The following is a 21199-nucleotide window of genomic DNA, read 5'->3' on the forward strand; positions in this document are numbered from 1 at the left end:
ATTATTCAATCATATAATAAAGTTTGTTATTCACATCGGTGAATATTGATAACTTTGATATTTTTCTGGTGAATAACAAACCATAACAACACAAGAGTCCATAATTGTACAATATTCATCTAAAAAAACCACTAGGCCAGAAAAGCTTAAACTTATGTAGAAGTTTACAGGGGAAGAGTACAAATCATGGCCTCTGGGGTTTGGTGGGACCACAATAGGGAATCCAACTTTTACATTGAATTGTATAGGAAAAAATCTTCAAAAATCTTTTAAAAAACAATAGGCGAGAAAAGATGAAACTTTTAGGAAGCATGCTGGGAAAGTGTAGATTCTGAATTGTTCATATCATGACTCTCGGGGATGGGGTGGGGCCACAGAAGGGAATCCAAGTTTTACATTGAAATCTTTCACAATCTTCTTAAAAGCACTACACTGGGCCGGAAAGGTTAAAACTCATTTGGAAGCATTGTTACAAGGCGAAATGTAATAACGACACAAAATGTAATAAACCATGATTATTGCATTTTGCGTTATAACATTTTGCGTCAAAATAAACGCAGAATGTTATAACGCAAATTATTATGCTTCCTGTCAGTTTTGTCTCTGTATAACCCATACCCAACTATTACCGCATAGTGTTCTAAGGATTTATATAGCGTAAGCATACTATGCCGAAAAAGTGCACGGCTGCATTTTCTGACGAAAATCCGACTGCGCCCACGCCGGGGATCGAACTGACGACCCCGAGATTGTCAGTCCGACGCGCTACTGATTACGCCACAGACATATATATATATATATTATTATAACAGTAACTTGATCCGAAGGGTCGTATCACGTCGAGTTTACAGGCGCGGATCATCAGATCTAACGAGACGCGAAGCGTCGATTTTGATCTGATGATCCGCGCCTGTCAACGAGACGTGATACGGCCCTTCGGATTAAGTTACTGTTACAATGATAAATTTATTATATACCCCTCATAACTAGCAAAATATAGCAAAATGAAACTTTAGAGATCATTGGTATAATATTTATCCATAAAACAAAGCATAATGACAATGGACTTTTTAACGCGCAAGAAAAAAACGTCATGTTTCTGCGTACTACGTCATCAGTTTCAGAGAGTGGTGATATGGATTCAGAAAACCACAGTGTGGTGATCCGGAAAGTCGGATCACGACGTCAGGTGATAACGTCAAATCAACAGTAAAATTGAGTGATACACATTAGGTATATTTAAGAAATAAGGTATCATTCTTAAACATCTATCGGGATATAAATACGAGTTGGTCACGAGATTAAATTCCATAAAGCCCGAAGGGCTTTATAATGAATTTAATCTCGTACCAACCCGTATTTATAGCCCGATAGATGTTTTAAAATGATTCCTTATTACTTATATTTACATTTGTGACTTATTCATACTTTATATTTGCCTGATTGTGACTTTTAACGTGTGAAATGCGTTATTTATTATTTATTATATACCCATCAATTTCCTTCTTTTTGTTACTGTTAATTTTACAGAGTTTGATCCGATCTTCCGGATCAACACACTGTGGTTTTCTGAATCCATATCACCACTCTCTGAAACTGATGACGTAGTACGCAAAAACATGACGTTATTTTTCTTGCGCGTTAAAAAGTCCCTTGTTATTATGCTTTGTTTTATGGATAAATATTATACAATTGATCTCTAAAGTTTTATTCTGCTATATTTAGCTAGTTATAAGGGGTTATATAATAAATTTATCATTATAACAGTAACTTGATCCGAAGAGCCGTATCACGTCTCGTTGACAGGCGCGGATCATCAGATCAAACTCGACGCATATTTATTATATTCGTATCGTCTCGTTAGATCTGATGATCCGCGCCTGTTGTCACCACTCTCTGAAACGTGATACAACCCTTCGCGTTAAAAATCTTGTTATTATGCTTTGTTTTAGTTACAATTGATCTCTATAATAACATATATTTATTATATACCTAACGTGTATCACTCAATTTAACTGTTGAATTTACGCTATCACGTGACGTCGTGATCCGACTTTAACTGTTGAATTTACGACACTGTTGTTCACCACTCTCTGAAACTGATGACGTAGTACGTAGAAACATGACGTTATTTTTCCTGAGTGTTAAAAAGTCCCTTGTTATTTTGCTTTGATTTATGGATAAATATTACACAATTGATCTCTAAAGATTTATTTTGCTATATTTTGCTTGTTATAAGGGGGTATATAATAAATTTATTATTATAACAGTAACTTGATCCGAAGAGCCGTATCACGTCTCGTTGACAGGCGCGGATCATCAGATCAAACTCGACGCTTCGCGTCTCGTTAGATCTGATGATCCGCGCCTGTCAACTCGACGTGATACAACCCTTCGGATCAAGTTACTCTTATAATAACATATATTTATTATATACCTAACGTGTATCACTCAATTTAACTGTTGAATTTACGCTATCACGTGACGTCGTGATCCGACTTTCCGGATTACGACACTGTTGTTCACCACTCTCTGAAACTGATGACGTAGTACGTAGAAACATGACGTTATTTTTCCTGAGTGTTAAAAAGTCCCTTGTTATTTTGCTTTGATTTATGGATAAATATTACACAATTGATCTCTAAAGATTTATTTTGCTATATTTTGCTTGTTATAAGGGGGTATATAATAAATTTATTATTATAACAGTAACTTGATCCGAAGAGCCGTATCACGTCTCGTTGACAGGCGCGGATCATCAGATCAAACTCGACGCTTCGCGTCTCGTTAGATCTGATGATCTGCGCCTGTCACCTCGACGTGATACGACCCTTCGGATCAAGTTACTGTTATAATAATATATATTTATCAAACCCAACGGCATGTATGTAATCCACTGAACGCGCGTCGACCCTTTAAGACGTCACAGAGAAATTACGTCGAACGTTTATCCATACGCACATCTATGACCTCTTGACCCCGTACCTGTATTTATACAGTTATAGATACATATTGCTTTCAGTAGTGTTATATAAAGGAAAACATTTGCAAATGTAAATATAATAAAATAGATTATCACCCTCCGGGCTTGGGCCGATACAAACCGCTCGGGCTGATACCAGGACCGAGATCAAAACAGTGGTGTGATGTTGTTTATATCATATATCTAAAACCAAAGAAAAAAACATATTTAGATATTTTTCGATAAAAAAGTTTACATAGTTTTGTCGTAATAAAATGCGTTATCTTTCTTTATTTCGATGTTCCCGAAGATGTTGCTTGACAGTGAATAATCATACATAGAGTAAGATTTGCCTCTTCTGATCATAAAAAGGAATAGTCCTGGTATTATGAAACATTTCATTTTGAAGCACATTAGATAACAAAGATTTAAAAGGTCCCAAACTTAAAGATATTCATCTTTCACTTTGCATCGAACCGGGGTTACAACTTCTTCTACGAATCGTTACAGCTTGTAAGTCTCAGATTTATAGTAACTGTTTGTTTTGTTTACGATAAATATTAAATGAAAAATGGCACATTAAATGAAAACTTGGAATTGTCTTACTGTCAAAGCAAATAAACGTCCATTTTTTTCAAAACATGATTTGTTGCTGTCCTATAAGTAAACAAGAGTTACCTCTCTTACGTCACAAGTGCTATTATTTGGCGCACTTTTCAAAAACAATTTTCTCAAATTTCTAGCATAAATAAATAATTTTTAAAGATTTTGTTTAAATTTTTCGATATACAATGTTTCTCTTGAATGCATAAATATGAATTTTACTCTTAATTACTGTCTCGCCCTCAAATTACTCTATGATAGATATACAATGTTTCTCTTAAATGCATAAATATGAATTTTACTCTTAATTACTGTCTCGCCCTCAAATTACTCTAATAGATGTTTTACTGAAACTTGAGGGCGAGACAGCCCCTTGACAACGGGCCGAAACAGAGATATCTCATCCCTGAGGGCGAGACAGTCCTACTTCCAAGCACTGTCTCACATACTCCAAAACGTCTGTATCAGGGCTGCTACACTACTAGGTATATGATATACCGTTAAATCATATATCTAGTTGTGTATCAGCCCTGATACAGTAGTTTTGGACTAGGCGAGACAGCGCCTGGGAAGCAGGGCTGTCTCGCCGTCAGGGCTGAGATGTCTCTGTCTCGGCCCGTTGTCAAGGGGCTTTCTCGCCCTCAAATTTAAAATCATTATTTCTGTTTAATTTGTGTGGATTAAGAGTAAAATTCATATTTAAGTATTAAAGAAAAAGATTATATATCGAAAACTTTAACCAGAACCTTTAAAAATTATTTATTTATACTATAATTTAGAGAAAATTGTTTTTAAAAAGTGCGCCAAATGATAGAACTTGTGACGTAAAAGAGGTAACCCTTCTTTACTTCTATGACAGCAACAAATCATGTTTTGAACGTTTATTTGCTTTGACAGTAAGACAAAACCTAAATTTTCATTTTAACGTGTCATTTTTAATATTTATCGTAAACAAAACAAAAAGTTATTATAAATCTCAGACTTACAAATTGTAACGATTCGTAGAAGAAGTTGAATAACCCCGAATCGATCCAAAGTGAAAGTAGAATATTTTTAAGTTTGGGACCTTTTTTTAAATCTTTGTTATCTGATGTGCATCGAAATGAAATGTTTCAAAACACCAGGACTATTCTTTTTAAAGGTACTTGGACACAGATTTGAAGTTAATATTTTCTGTATAATATCACGAATAATATAGCATTTCACACAAAAATTAATTAAAAATCTTATTTCATTTAAAAGTTATTAAAACTTCAAAGGAAAACTTCCTTAGGAAAAGTGGCAATCTTGTTGTGTATTAATGAGAAATATTAAAACTTTAATCCAGAAAAATAATTTTATTCAGAGTAGAAATGTTAGAAAGCAAAACTCCTTCACAAGTATCGTCATTCCGAGCTAAGTGTTGTGTACAGAGTTTAGCAAATCGATCACACTCGTGTTATGTACACAGTTTTTGTAAACAGGGCACGAGCTCTGTTATTGTTGATGTTGACGATTCACGGGGTGCGTTCAATCGTCAAAGTCTGCGTACCACAACTGCACGGACTGACAATATATTGTGTGTTTGTTTTGCATTCGTACATGTCTACTCCGAATTTTCTGGATGAGAGTATTAATATTTTTCATTTATATACAACAAGATTGCCACTTTTCGTAAGTAATAAGAATAAAATCAAAATTTGTGAAAGTGCAAGGATGTGTCAATCAAACCCGCCAAAAAATTTGAAGTTTAACTTTTAAATGAAATAAGATTTTTATTTAATTTTTGTATGAAATGCTATTAAAATATATAAGTCGTAATATTATAGAGAAAATATTAACTTCAAATCTGTGTCCAGGTACCTTTAATGACCAGACTCGGCAAGTCTTTCTCTATATGATTATTTTCACCGTCAAGCAACATCTTCAGGAACATCAAAATAAAGAAAGATAACTCTATTTTTCTTATGACAAAATTATATAATTTTTTTTGATTGAAAAATATTTGAAATCAGAATATTTGTTCTTTTCTTTGGTTTTAGATATATGATATAAACAACATCACACCACTGTTTTGATCTCGTCCCTGGTATCAGCCCTCGGATGGTCTCGGCCCGCGCCCTTCGGGCTTGGGCCGACACCAACCGCTCGGGCTGATACCAGGACCGAGATCAAAACAGCAGTGTGATATATTGTCGTTTTTATCATATACTTAGTTGTAAATACACCGATTCTGCACGGTATGATACGGGTGACGTCACAATACCCCATATCACGGACCGGTCCGAAAAACCATATCACGTATCGGACCGGCGGTCCGAAAATCCATATCAAACCGGAAGAAACGTTTGTATAATGTTTAAAAGTCAATTTACTTGATTTTATTTTTATATTCATAATAAATCATTTTTGAATGACATTTATGGTCTTAATTTTTTTCAGTTACCTAAAATTGGCTTTATTAGATTTAAAAGAAAAATGTCACAAACAAGCACGAAATATTCATCAATGACCATATGTGAACTTGCGTATTTGTTGTGTGATATATTGTCTGATATGACATATGATATGGATTTTAGTATGTAATATTCACTATTTATGCAACAGTCAGCATAATAATAACAATAGTGTTGTGTTTTGCATGCACTATGGCTAAATAGTAATCCTGACTACTATTATACAATTATGGACTTCAGTGTAGGTCGATATATGATTATAAGGACTCATGGCAATTGATATTGACCGAAAACACAGAAAGTGATAGGGACCGAGCCTGCGAGGACTCATGGCAATATTGACGCTCTTTCGCGTCGACATCACAAAAGGAGGAATCTCACGTGACGTACTTTCAGCCGATGAAAATTACGAAAATAATCTTCTTATATATATTCCAATATTGGGGTTATTACATTATGCGTTATTACATTTTGCATCGAGATCAGCGTTAAATGTAATAATGCATAATGTAATAAACGCATTTTATTGCATTTTGCATTGTTTTTACATTTCGCATTGTAACAAAACATCCAAGGGTATTTTAAATTCTAAATTGTTTAAACCATGACCCCCGAGGGTAGGGCAGTGCCACAGTAAGGCATCTGTTAAAGTTTTACATAGCAATTTAGAGAAAAAAAAATCTTCGAATTAAGAACCACTGGGCCAGAAACGCTAAAACTTATTTGGAAGCATCTGGAGGCAGTCCAGATTCTAAATTGTTCAAATCATGACCTCTGGGGGTAGGGCGGATTGTAAAAACTTGTTTCTATACAATAGGTATTACAAGAGTGAATTCGGTGAAGAACAGTAGGAGTTAAAAAATCCAATAAAGAAATAATTTTCAAACAGTGCCTATCTACACTTACTCAAGGTTTTAAAATATATGTTCAATTTTCAGAAAACCTATATTAAGGACGTAGATAGACCAGTTTCCAAGCAAAAGCTTATAGAAGATCTGGATAAATGGGACACCTTTTTTAGATCCGCTCCTAGAATGAATCATCAGATTACGCCAGAGGAAAACTCCCATTTACAGAGTGCAATAAACTACTTTGGCTTAGAATTAGGAGATTACATTATAAAAAATAGAATTGATCCCAAATACATAATTAAATTCATAAACGATCATGATATTGTTCATCATCCCCAAATCCTCAGCTACATCAGGAAGCCTGCTCACAGAGGGAAACGACAGACCGCAGGTGAGACAATTAACAGAAGGCATTTTTACTGGTGTTAAACAATAAGAAATATTGAATGATAGGGATTTGAAACTCATTTTTTCAAAATAACAAAGTCATGAAAACTAAAATGTTTTGTGAAATACTAATGCTTCTATGGCAGCTTATGGCGAAGGTCAAAGATTCTCAAATGCAAGTAGAAATTCTAGTTCAAGGTCAAAAGATAAAGAAAGTTTTAAAAATTAATTCACACATCGAGCTTAAGGGTACTTAACACAAACAACAAATTGAAGCATGGATTGATATACCCGGTATATTTTTTGACCTGATTTTGATTTGAAATTACATACATGTAAATAATAATTCCCCGAAATATAAAGAAATTGTATGTTTTCCTTGATGCTTAGATATGACACTTTGTTTTGCTTTCTATATAATTCCATACAAAATTTTGCACAAATTTTAAACCTTATGACAAAACCTTATAATATTCTCCCATTATACTTGGTAAACATAATTTAGGTTACCAATTAAATGTAAATCTATGAGAAATATTGCAGATTTCTGATAAAAGTTTGTGCCATTTATCCTTAAGGTCATTTATTGGTATTAATTTTTTAATGGTATAGATAACGAGTAGTCATTTTATTTTTTAGAGTTGTAACCATGTGTAGCAATTTCTAGACACTAGACGTAAACTTACGACTGTTTTTTTTGACGTAACGGCAAATGTACGATTTTTTGTGAATTACCAAAATCTTGCAAAAAAGTCTTACGACAAACTTACGACTATACGACTACGATTAATCGTAAGAACTTTTGTGAATAGATGTTGGTACACAAGAGACAGGGTCATATCATTAGAATACACAAGTAAAAAATGTAAGCCCTAGCACCAACTGTTCAAAAGTTATATCCAGGCATAAGGTTTGGTAATTTTTTGCAATTGTTAGTCAAACTCTAAAGTCAAGAGGTAATGGAATAACTGTAAAATGCTAGGGTTTTGTAGCAATGTAATGCTCAGATCCACGTAGAGAGAATTCACCTCGTGACTGGTTGTTTTTCTTTGTTTGTTTATTTGGTCTGTTTAACTTACCTTTAAGTTTTTTTCCCCTCATATACAGAGGCCACCACTTGTCGGTGAAGGCCTCAAATTTAGACCTCGTGGATCAACTGAGCAAAGATTTTACCATTATATCGTAAATCTCCTTTTTATTATTTTACTATGGAATTCAACTCGACGTTAAGAAGTACTAACGTGGTATAATCAATTTACAATACACAAGCTACTTCCTATTTATTAGTAGATTCGATAAAATAAGTGATATTACAGAGCCTGAAACATCTGTTTATTATTTGGATATTTTGCTAGAAAAGAATTTAATGATACCTAACAAGAAAACTTGATGATTTCAACTTTTCAATCGTCAACTTCCCTTATTTATATAGCAATATACCAATACGGAGTTTCTGTCTCATAGTTGATTCGATACGTAAGAGCATTCTCGTCAAGGTGATGAAACAAGAATATTATCAGTCTCGTAAAGTTAGGATATAACAAGTTAATGGTATTTTTCAGCACATGAAATCTTACGTTAAGTAAAATGACAAAACTATGATCTGAGGGCCCCTTTTTCTACGATGAATTAGGTTAAATCTACAATAATTTTGGTTATTTTCAAACAAGAGTGAAGGAAAATGACACTCTATGAATAGTGTCGAGTTTACAAGTTTTCATTATCCTTGAATTTAAAGACACTATGATAGCAAATTTCGACCTTGTTTGCGATCTTATGTTCTTTTAATGTGTAAAGATGAATAGAATAGGTGGGTCTTAGTACAATAGATTAGAGGGATACATGTCCGAGGATTCTTCCTTACATGGCTATAGTTATTATTTTGCACATAGTCGCTTACAGAGAACTATTGTCCAATCTGATGACTGAATAACAAAACATACTGGTTTACTACATGTTTATATTTTATCACAGACACGTGGTAAAGGTCAAATTTACACATCATTTCTACCACATTTCATTTCAAACTTTAAATGGTCAACAAAAGCATTTTAATGCATGGAACCCTAGCGTCTATCGTTTTGGACCACATAATGCACATGAATTTGTTTTCACTGATACTTGGGAACACGTGTAGTCATTTGTCCATTAATCGACTTAAAACTATACAATGTTACAATAAACCATTATCAAACGTTTGTAGATTGTAGATTCGCATTTAATCTGTGATCATATACAATTGTCTTTCGGAAAGCAAGTAAAAGAAAGCCCTTTTTTCAAGCATTACAATTTAAAGGATGACTGCACTTAAGGATATGCGAAATTTGCGTCAAAATAAACTTTAAAAACAGACATTTTTTTTTTCAATTGCAGAAATGATCAACATCTTATCTACAACTTTACTTACATGTAATTACAATAAATAAAAGTATGTATTTACAATGTACGAATCTGTTTTCTGAGGTTGGGGTCAACACCGTTTCTTCAATCTCAGTACAACAATGAGGAGGCCCACTTTCTTACTGACTTTATACATAATCAGCGCATGTTTGTCTATTGTTCTCCTTTTAACAGTTGTTGTATATTTGCTTCAGTAATGTTGTGTTAAAAAGTAGATAAATAGACAAACATGCGCTCATGGTTAAAAGGAGAAAAAAACTGCTTCTTCTTACACTCGCTCTCTCTGTTGTAACCAAGGGCTGTGACACGTTGAATATTATAATTCACCACGTGATATCTTTCCTCAGGTTTTTGTGAATACTAAATTCCGTCACGTGACTTATTGATAGCATGTTTTGTGATAACTAGGACACTGTGTTCGAACACGTTGAAAAGTCAGCCATCGATTTAAAATATTCTTTACTTACATGGATGGACTCGTACGTTTTAAACAAAAGGCCCAATATATTTCCAAATCATTTTTTTTTTAAACTCATCAGAAAAATCATGAAAAATCATCAGATTCTGGAGATTTGTTAGCCTTCATTTTATAAAGAGTATTTGAGACAAAAGTTCATCGTACCCGATGTTAATTTATACGTACTAGGAAAAAATATTCTAATATGAAAATATTTAAGAGGCAGTCCACTGAAAAACCAGGCAGTATTGTATTAATAGGCGGCACATCGAATGTGAAGGATTTTTGATATTTTATTAAAAACAATATCAATGTAGTCCAAAAGGAATAATGCAATTGAAGATTTATTTGAACATTGCTTATTTAGTAAAATATCCTTGTGTTTTGTGTTTTTGAATTCCCCTATATAAACCATTGAATGTAGGTCAGAAACAAAGAACTGTAATTTCTATTATTATTTTTCTGTATTGTTCCAACTATCTGATTGGCTCAAACTGGATCACATGATCAAGTATAAAAAGTGTTATAGACTGGATGTTTCTATTTTAAAAATTTATAAACCTGCTGTTTCTAAAATTGGAAACGTTCTCTGTGAAGCAACAATAGTGCTGACGTCACAATACTCTTTATAGACTGGATGTTTCTAAAAACAGATACTGCAGCTGGTTTTCATTACTGTGACGTCATAATGCAATGACATAACAATGCCTTGTATAAGAAGATACTCAGTATAATAAAGAAGGATTTTAAGACATTTCTTATTATCTGATAAAAAATGATAAAACAATTGTAGCCTTTTGATTCGGTACAATCCCTGTATAGACCTTAGAGAAAGCATATCGACCGAGCACGAAGTGCTCGGTCGATATGCTTTCTCTAAGGTCTATATATCGAGGGATTGACCTCATCAAAAGGCTATAATTGTATAATACATTTTTAGCAGGACTATAATTTACACTTAACTAAATCTAGAAATATTTCATCTTTTTGTTTAAAAAACAAAATCGGTGGGAAAAACACTTTTGATAGTAGTTTTCGACAAAATATATAGACGTTTTTGTGAAAGTTTGCGATGCAACAGTCATCTCCCGCGACATAGGTAAATCTGCTAAACACCTTTTTATTGGAATCTTAGTGAAATATACACTAAAGAAAATTATTAAACAAAAATAACTAATTCATTTTCAAAATATAGTTCATTTTCGCCTCCAAACGTAATATTTAGATGAAAGTTGACTATGTTATTCAGGTTGAATCCACGTTTCCATTCATGTATCAGTGACGTCATATACCTGACTTATATTGCGTTTCAATGAAATAGTTACAAGTTTTCCAGAGAAGTTTGTGAATTTCTTTGCGTAAAATTAAAGAAAAAGATTTAAAAAAAAAGATATCTCTTTATCTGTTTAATTACTCTTCAGAGTGCATTATTTTATACACGGGCAGTGTCTCAGCTAGATGTATCTAAACAAGTCCGTTTTGATAAGTACTTTTGTACTTGTCTCGGAGCTAAATAATCAAAATAAACAATCCGCGGTACGATTAAAAATGAAAAAAAAAACCTTGAAAAATAAGTCAAAAAATATATCTACTCAGTTGGATTACTACTGAATTCCCCACTATAAATTGGCACTAAAACGGAAGATGGTTTAGTGAAACATTTGGTTTTTTTTTTTAATTTGGCGATTTAAAAAATCACACACTCACATTTAATATGGAGGGACTTAAGCTGGCAAATTCCAAATTTTTTTTTTAAAGTTCAATTTTTAAAAATAATGATGTCATGATCCCCCTCCCCCTTCTGCTTTTTGCTTGCGATTTATCGGCTCTTCAATAATGATACTATATATGAAACAACTTATTTTCTTATCTTATTTATATAAAATCAAATTTTGTAAAAGAGGAAAGTAAAGGGGGAAAAGGCTTTACAGATGACAGGTAAAAAAAAACTTGGATAAAGTCGAGACTGCACACATAAAAATATTTTCTGTATTTAGGCAAGTTTAATTTCGCCACTGATAGAATTTAACTCTTTAATTCCTGAGAAAAAAAATAAATGAAGAAATTTTACTTGGAAATAAGATAAATAACGAAGCTATAAAGTTGTCTGTTCTCAGTTGTTGCATAATGCATGAACAAATACTTTTTCTGAAATACCGAGTGTCAAGAAATCAAACTGATGTTTTACATGTAATCTTCATGTACGTAAAGGACATTAGTAATTAAAATAATATATACATTTGATTTTATGGTTACACTCATTTAAAAACAGTAAACTGACTGAAAAGAAATAAAAGACAAGCATATTTTTCTGATAAATTAAAATAAAGAGCCAAATTTAGGAAATATTTCTAAATTTACGGTAAAATCCGATCCCGATTGAAATAAAACCGATCTCGATCGAAAATAATACAAAATTAATGCATTTATCAAAATAAAGGCACCTGCCACCTATATAACATGTAAACAAATATATCAGGCAATCCTTTAATCACATTACAACAAAATAACCAAATTTTAACGTTACAATGATAGTATTTCTTCTTTATATAATTCCGGTCGGTATCGGTTTCATTTGGGAAAATTATTAAAAAAAAAAAAAAACATAGATAAATTTGACTCCTCTTATTTCTTTCAATATACCCGTTCCCACTGATTTTATTTAGTGACTCAAAAGTTTGTACTTAGTATTCATAATAACACAGGGGAAAAATATGTCCTTGTAATGTATGGGTTTTATAACGTAATGAAAATTGGATACTGAATTCAAAAAGTTGCTTGCTAAACTCAAATTTGAACCATATGATTTTTTCTTAAGAAATATAAATTAGAGTCTTATTCATTAAATAAATAAAAGGTAAGAGTCTATGCTATAAATAATAAATAATATATTAATAAAAGCTCAAAGCTTTTGAGTATCTGTTACATATTAAACAAAATAAAAACGTAGTAATTTTTTTACCCTCATGTTGACCTTTTTGCACTTAAAATTAGGCATTTACCAAAATAGGACTAGAGGACCACTAAAAATTTTTTTGATGTTGTCATATGTAAACACTTGCTATACTAAGTCTACATGCAAACAATAATTAAAATCCATGACATGCGATGTGCCACCGATTGCCTGGTTTTTCGGTGGACTGCCTCTTAAAAATTTGAAAGGCATCTTATCATTACTTAACAATCAGTTTACTATAATTATTTGATGTTCTTTTTTACTTTTATTTTACTCTTTTAACCGCATTTGATTAAGATGGAAAACTAACCCTCCCCCACCCATTCAAAAGGGGGCGGTTGCAAAGGCTTCTAAATAATTAGTATTCTAGGTTTACTTTAAACCCAATAAAACTTAAAAGCCCTCCCTCAAAACTGCTAAAATTCACGCACATCTCCCCGGGGAAAGATTACAGATTAACGCCAATTCGGATTTTATTGAGTTCGCTCTACGGCTAGAATGTGTTACAGTACCTTTTTTTGGCATTGTAAAAAATCTCCCCCCCCCCCCTTCCTTCTTTTTCCATATTTCTGTTGGTTTAAAGCATTAAATTCTTTTGATTTAATATATTTAGACACAAAATGACACATTAATTTTGATTTACTGGGCTCAAGGAAAGCATGAAACCAACAAAACAGAACATTCTCAAAAATTGTCTAGTATGCAAAAATAATTTGAAAATTCAACGAGACCCTGGGTCACCTGGGTATCATGTAACAACTTTCCAACAATAGAATTTGGTTCGTGTTTTAAACCAGAGGCCATGAAATTCACAATTTTGAAAAAAGACACCATTACTTTTAATAATTCTTCACTTATTCTGGTTACTTAATACCCAGAGGTTGATCAGAGTAACAAACAGAAAATGCATTTCCACTTTATAACCAGTTGTGCACCCAACTCCACAGGAACCACTGACCCTGGGGCTACATATTACAAAATTTTGGAAATTTTATCATACACTTTAATCAATTATAAATGGTTGATTAATACCAAAGAGCAGTTTTCAAAGCAATAATTTATTTTCAGATTATGTACCCTCCCCCCGTCAGATGCACCTTTCTTCATCATAAATATATTGACTTAGATCAATGGCATAATACCCAGGAGCAAAGGAAGAATCTTCAAAGAATGCATTTTCAACATATTATCATTTGCGCCCCCCAACATCAGAATCCCTGACTCAGGGGCAATGAAATTCAAAACTTTGGAAGAGGCATCCTTCCTCATAATAACTATGTACATAGTTCATTGGCTTAATACCTGGGAGCAGAGAAGAAGATTTTTAAAAGTATTTATGCATTTTCACTATAAAATCAACAGAGCCCCATCCTAACCCCTGACCCTGGGGTCATGAAATTTACAATAATGGAAGAGGTACCCTTATTCAATATGACTATACGTATATTGGTCAGTTTATTAAATACCCAGGAGCAAAGAAGAAGATTTTCAAAAAACTAATGTATTTTTACTATGATATAATCAATATAGCCCTGCCCTAACACCATAACCCCTGACCCTGGGGCCATAAATTCACAATTTTGGAAGAGGCACTTTTGCTCATTATAACTATTTAACTATTTATCACTATTAATTTTACTAACTTAGTTTATTTAATACCCAGGAGCAGAGGAGAAGATTTTTAAAGATTAATGTATTTTCACTATGTAATTAATTAGACCCCCGCCCTAACACCAGAACCCCTGACCCAGGGGCCATGAAATTCAAATTTTGGAAGAGGCATCCTTCTTCTTCATAACTATGTACTTGGTTAGATTATTTGATATCCCAGAGCAGAGAAGATTATCAAAGAAATAATGCATTTTTAATATATATTCTATAAAACCCCGTCCTAGCACTAGAACCCCTGACCCTGGGGCCATGAAATTCACAATTTTGGAAGAAGCAGCTTATTCAACATAACTATATACTTGGTTAGTTTATTAATACCCAGGAACAGAAAAGAAAATTTTCAAAGAAATGATGCATTTTCACTATATATTAATCTATATAGCCCCGCCCTAGCACTAGAAACCCTGACCCTGGGGCCATGAATTTCCAAATTTTGGTAGAGGACTCAATGCTGATTACAATTATGCAAACAGTCTGATTGCTTGATGTCCAGGAGTAAAGAAGATTTTTACAGATTCCATTAAATTTAGTGGTTTTGGCCCCATCCCCAGGCCCAAGGGGGAGGGGGGGGGGGCAGGGACCTTGAAATTAACAATTTTTGTTCCTTGTCACCCATACATGCTTTACACCAAAACTAGTTGATACTGGTTGAGCGGTTGCAGAGAAGAAGTTGAAAATGTTCAAATGTTAGCACACGACAGTTTTACTCATGTGACCTAAAAATAAACAAGCTAATTCAGAGAATTCGTGTCCCCCGCTTAGGGAAAAAGTCGGATCCCCCGACTGAATTTGTAGAATTATTAAATGTATACATGTATACTGAAGCAAATAAAATACATTTATGTCAATATGCACATAAAGATTTGATTGCTTATTCTTTATTATGTGTATAGAAGATTCTTTTTATATGGCATATTTATCACACTGTAATGATGATTTTATGAGTTTGTACAAGCCAGACCTCATAAATTTTTCATTTCACATGCTGAATACTATCATTTAGTAAAAAAAAAGTATTTCGAAAAAAAAATATGGATCGTCCGGGATTCGAACCCCGGGACCTTTCACATGTGAAGCGAGAGACATACCTCTAGACCACGGAACTGCTTTACGCTGACGAAAATTATATGCAAAGATGAAGTCACATACATGTATTAATATATTCACGTTCGATATTGTCAAAATTTTACACAATGCATGGTTTCTAATTTAACCTTTATCAAACAACTCTAATGTAATAAGAATATAAAGTCCCTGTTTTATACGTAATAACTCTCCTCATGCCCTGTGATAAAAATTACGACATGTAACACAATAAATACTAATAAAACAAACGGGGCGGGACACTTTGAGAGGGGTGAGAGAGGTCCTAGGAAGTTTTGGTATAAAATTACAGTGCAAAAGCTCAAAATCCTCTTGAAATATCGCCCGGAAAGGATAGTGTTACACACAGACATAATGTATAAATTTACGACCTTGAACTTTGATCTTTTGACCTAAAAAAAATAGGGGTCTTCCTTAGGCCACATGGAGTTGTTATGTAAAATTTCATTGCAAAAGCTCAAAGGGTTCTTGAGATATCGCTCGGAAACGAAAGTGTTATAACAGACAGAATTTGCTTATTTATGACCTTGACCTTTGACCTTTTCACCTCAAAATCAAAAGGGGTCTTCTTTAGTCCATAGGGAGTTGATATGCAAAATTTCATTGCGAAAGCTCAAAGGGTTCTCGAGATATCATGTGGAAACGAAAGCGTTACGGACAGACAGAAAGACGGACGGACGGACAGACTCAAATTAATACCCCCCACTTTTCAAGCGGGGGACAAAAAAAAAGCTCCTTTAACGAACAAAATATATATCACGACAAGGCCAATGAACTTTAACTTGTACATGTATCTACACACTGATCGTGTAAGCAATCCTGTGTGCAAACTAAAGATACTATTCAAAAAATATCACTGTGATTCATTCTTGTTTGAAAGTAACTAGAATAAATGTCGATTCATCGTTGAAAAAAAGGTCCCCTGGCCATTGTATTTACGGGTCTTCGTCCTTTGAATTGACAGGTTTTTAGATATATTTTGTTCCATATTTTTTTTTAGATATCAGAACATCCTACTGTCAGTACAGAGGAAACAAAACAGATGCTGGATTTATTAATTTCTGTACTTCATGTATGACTACAACAGATTTGGGAAAGGACAAGTTTCCACGCTATATTAACGAGATTGTGTGCAACGTGGAGCCATGCCTAACTGTTAATCAAAATCGTCAGTCTTTGATCATTTTTTCTCATGCATGTTCTATTAAGAATTCATTGCAAGAGTAATTTTTGAAATGCTATAGTATATGTATATCACAAAATCAACATCGTGTAATTTATATTTGTTTTTCTTGTCCTAATTACACTTTTGAGATATTCCTTTGCAAAGACAACAAAAATATTAATTTTCTAGTAAATAAGATGACATATACGTAGTACACATTAATATGCACTGTACTGGAGTGGTGAAACATAAAGAGGGAAGAAATATTATTACAAACCATCCATAGCTGAATATAATGTCATAGTTGGGGTAAAGTTGTTGCAAACTTAGTTTTGAACTGACAAGTTAGGGATAATACTAATTCTTAAATCTGACTCCTTATATTAGCAATCCGTAAGTCTTGCATCACAGGAAACTAAACACAACTAGATAAGTAGATATATTAAATTTGTGCAAAAGTTTAAACCCTAGGGCCTAGCGTTTTAAAATTATATTTTTCCAGTTAATTTTATGTTAGAATCCATTATACACAAATTACAAGAGGCCCAAGAGCCTTGAATCGCCCTTCTGATATCACTTCTATTTAAAGCCTCTAGGTATCCCAAGATGCATCAACTGACAAAGTTTGATGATTCTTAGCCAGTTAGAACTGAAGATATTTCAATATACTATAAAATACCACAAGTAGGCCTAGGGCACGGTGACCTACTTTTGATTGAAATTTTCTGAGGGCTCAAGATGCATTAATTTGCTAAAATTGATGATTCTAAGCCAAAAGTACCAGAGATATTTAAAAGTCGGTCACCATGACGTACTTTTTGGTCAACATTCCCCGAAAACCCAAGATTCATCAAGTGACAATGTTTCACGATTCTAAGCCAATAAGTACTCCAGATACATAAATATTGATATAAAATGTTACACGTAGGTTACCGTGACCTACTCTTCGGACGACATTCTCTGAGAAACCTAAGTACATCAACTGACAAAGGTTGATGATTGTAAGTTAATGAGTACCTGAGATTTTCTAAAGTAGGTCACCGTGACCTACTTTTTCGTCGACATTCCGCGAAAACCCAAGATGTCTCAACTGACTAAGATTAACAATTCTATGCCAATAAGTACCCGAGATACGTAAATATAGCCATAAAATGTCAAAAGTAGGTCACGGTGACCTACTTCTTTGTCGACGTTTTCCGAAAATCCAAGATGCATCAACTGACAAAGTTTGATGATTCTAAGCCAATAAGTACCTGAGAGATACTGAAATATAGCCATAAAATGTTAAAAGTAGGTCACCGTGACCTACTTTTTGATCGAGGTTCTCCAAAAATCCAAGATGCATCAAGTAACAAAGTTTGATAATTCTAAGCCAATAAGTACTTGAGATACTTAAATCTAGCCATAAAATGTCAAAAGAAGTTCACCGTGACCTACTTTTTTGGTCGACGTTTTCCGAAGACCCAAGATGCATCAACTGACAGAGTTTGATGATCATAGGTCTGACGGTATTCAAAATATACCTTTTAAACAATTTGAAAACAAATGCCTGCAAAATTTAAAAAGTAGCTCACAGTGACCTACTTTTTCATAAATATGTTTTAAGATCCCTCTCTACACCAGCGCAAAATGTATTTTTTGGACTTTGAGAAAAAATGAATTATATAAAGGTGTTAATATTAAGCTTCTTTAATTAATTTTCACGTGGCATTTACGCCCCAGGAAAAATAATCAAACACAACACAGTATCAGTGAATAGAAATCACTATTGTTTACTTCCACACTAAAAGTACATGTAAATTACATGTTCAATTAATTTATCTTGGCTTTTAAAATGTTATTATATTTGAATTAATTTCAAATTGTGTAATATATTGTGAATTTCCAGGCGCGTAGCATCGTTTTTGGAAGTGGGGGGGCCAACCTGAGCAAAAAATTTTTTTACTTACCTGAAAAAGTTGACAAGCAAAAAAAAAAAAAAAACAAAAATTAAAAGGTTCCCAAAGTCGAAAAATCCTATTTCGTTTGGGGGGGGGGGGGGGGGGGGTTATATGGCTACCTTTTTTCAAGACCATCCATCTTTCAATTGAAACTTTTGGGGTACATTTTCTTTATAACACTACCCTTTGCGAAAATGTGGGGGGGCCAACCTTCCCTTCAGTAAGCATCTTCTATAGTAAAGGTAATGTTGGCTTTTAAAATGTTATTATATTTGAATTAATTTCAAATTGTGTAATATATTGTGAATTTCTATTCTTTGGAATTTAGATTTAAGAGCAGATCACTCTAACTGCAAAAAATAACATAGAATCAGAACTCTTTAGTGTGCAGTGTAGAGAGGGTTCTTAAGGCCCCAAGATGCATCAACTTACAAGATTTGATGATTCTAAATCTCTCAGTGTCTGAAATAATAGGATTAAATGTTATAAAAAAAGTTTAGCCAAAAATTAAAAAGGTAGGACACCGTGACCTACTTTTAAGTTGACGTTGATCGAGGACCCAAGATGCATCAACTGACAAAGTTTGATGATCATAGGCCTTAAAGTGTCCAAAATAAGCCTCCAAAGCCATTTGGAAAGAAATGCCCGCAAAATTTAGTTTAACATGATGCGAACTCCTAAGATGCATCAACTTACAAGATTTGATGATCCTAGTCTCTATAGTAAGCAAAATATGAACGTTTTTATAAAGTAAAATTTTTGGTCAACTTTAAAGAGACCTTGAGACCACGCCCTCTGCTCCAGGGCAATTCCCTGTGCAAAGAAAGAGGCCGTACAATACGTGGACAATCCCCTGCTTTGAGAAAATGTTTCTCAATTTTCAAAATTCACGGAAAAATTTTATTTTTCTAAAATCATGTTCTCAGTAATGTCATCTTCAAAACATTTTAATATTTTATTTTAATGAACGACTCATCATTTGACAATCTTTATTTCATAGTTGACAGTTAAGCATAAGGTGCCTTTGGCTCAGAAGAGCTAATAATGAACATTATCAATTGGAATAAAGTAAATGTTTATAAAATGGATACATGTATTTTTATCTTTCAGAATTAAAAATTCAGTATTTCCTATTTCAGCGCATGGAGCTTGTCAGGAAAACCTTTTACATTTGACCTTTCTTCGCCGTGCTCCAAACGGCTGCGTCATGGTCATCCAGGACACTTCGTTTGGCCAGAGGAAAGTGCTGACGGATTCTTGGGAAACTTACACTCAGCGTATCAGAGTCGGGTGTAGCTGCAAGCTTGACAAACGTTCCCGACTAAAACAAACATTTGGGTTTGGAAAATAATGAAACATTAAGTGCAATCCTCCTTTGAGCGTTATGTCATTGTTATATATATTTGATTGCTTTCAAAATCTTTATTATAATTTTTTTTTGCAATTCATTATGTATAATTTATTAAATATGCATGGTGACATATTCGAATGAAAAAAATAAATGAAATCTATTCGTTGACACTTTTAACACAATTGGCATTAAACAGTTATATTTAACGCACTTTTTAACTAAATATATGTACATTGTATTTCCGGAACTATGAAAGAATTAAGTACGTTATCTATTATACGGAGGCCCACGATTTTTCGTAATTTAATATACAGGTTTGCCAAAATATAAAAACTATGTGCATGTGTTAGAAGAATGGTAGTTTTAAAATATGCGAAGCAAAATTTCCACACTTCGTTATTTAGACGTTTACACCAAACACGTTTAAAGATCCGTTTTTTCCGGAAATTGCTAGTTTTTCCATTGTTTTCAACAGATATTTCTAAAATTGAAGTAGTGAACATCCCTCGAGCAAAATAAAACGCGTATAATTCTAAACGTTTTGATGAAAGACGGGTGATAACAGGTATAAGATTTTGCTCGAGGAATGTGCAGTATGTTTATTTTGACTTTACATGACTATTTCCGGTGGCAGATTGAAAGTTCATTGAGAGGTGTAATTATTTTATGTGAAATTATATGACCATAGTTCATAAAAAATGTTAATAAATAAATATTCCATGCATCGGCAATATATTTATTTTTCATGTAAGTTTATCTGTAAAGAAAAATAGCATACAAACTGGAAAATACGAAAGGATAATAAGGCAGATGACGATGGGCCCTGCGATGTGTAGGCCTTACCTGCATCTGACAAATATTTCCAATAAGGATAAAGAACCAATGAAAACGCTAAATTAAAAAAAAGTTCAATTGAT

General features: G+C 33.4%; 1 protein-coding gene across 1 annotated transcript in view; it reads left to right on the forward strand.

Moving 5' to 3' along the window:
• LOC134260389 (uncharacterized) overlaps nucleotides 1–20556 on the forward strand; it is a 53882-nt gene extending 33326 nt beyond the window's left edge. The window contains exons 3-5 of the mRNA XM_062742953.1: nucleotides 6939–7242; nucleotides 16827–16994; nucleotides 20071–20556. Of these exons, the coding sequence (XP_062598937.1) occupies nucleotides 6939–7242; nucleotides 16827–16994; nucleotides 20071–20282 (684 nt within the window). The 3' untranslated portion in view covers nucleotides 20283–20556. The remainder of the gene's footprint in view (nucleotides 1–6938; nucleotides 7243–16826; nucleotides 16995–20070) is intronic.
• Nucleotides 20557–21199: the final 643 nt, after the last annotated feature.

The sequence above is a fragment of the Saccostrea cucullata genome, unplaced genomic scaffold (assembly GCF_032062105.1).
Source record: "Saccostrea cucullata isolate Sc308-1 unplaced genomic scaffold, CSIRO_AGI_Scuc_v1 ctg1366, whole genome shotgun sequence".
NCBI lineage: Eukaryota > Metazoa > Mollusca > Bivalvia > Ostreida > Ostreidae > Saccostrea > Saccostrea cuccullata.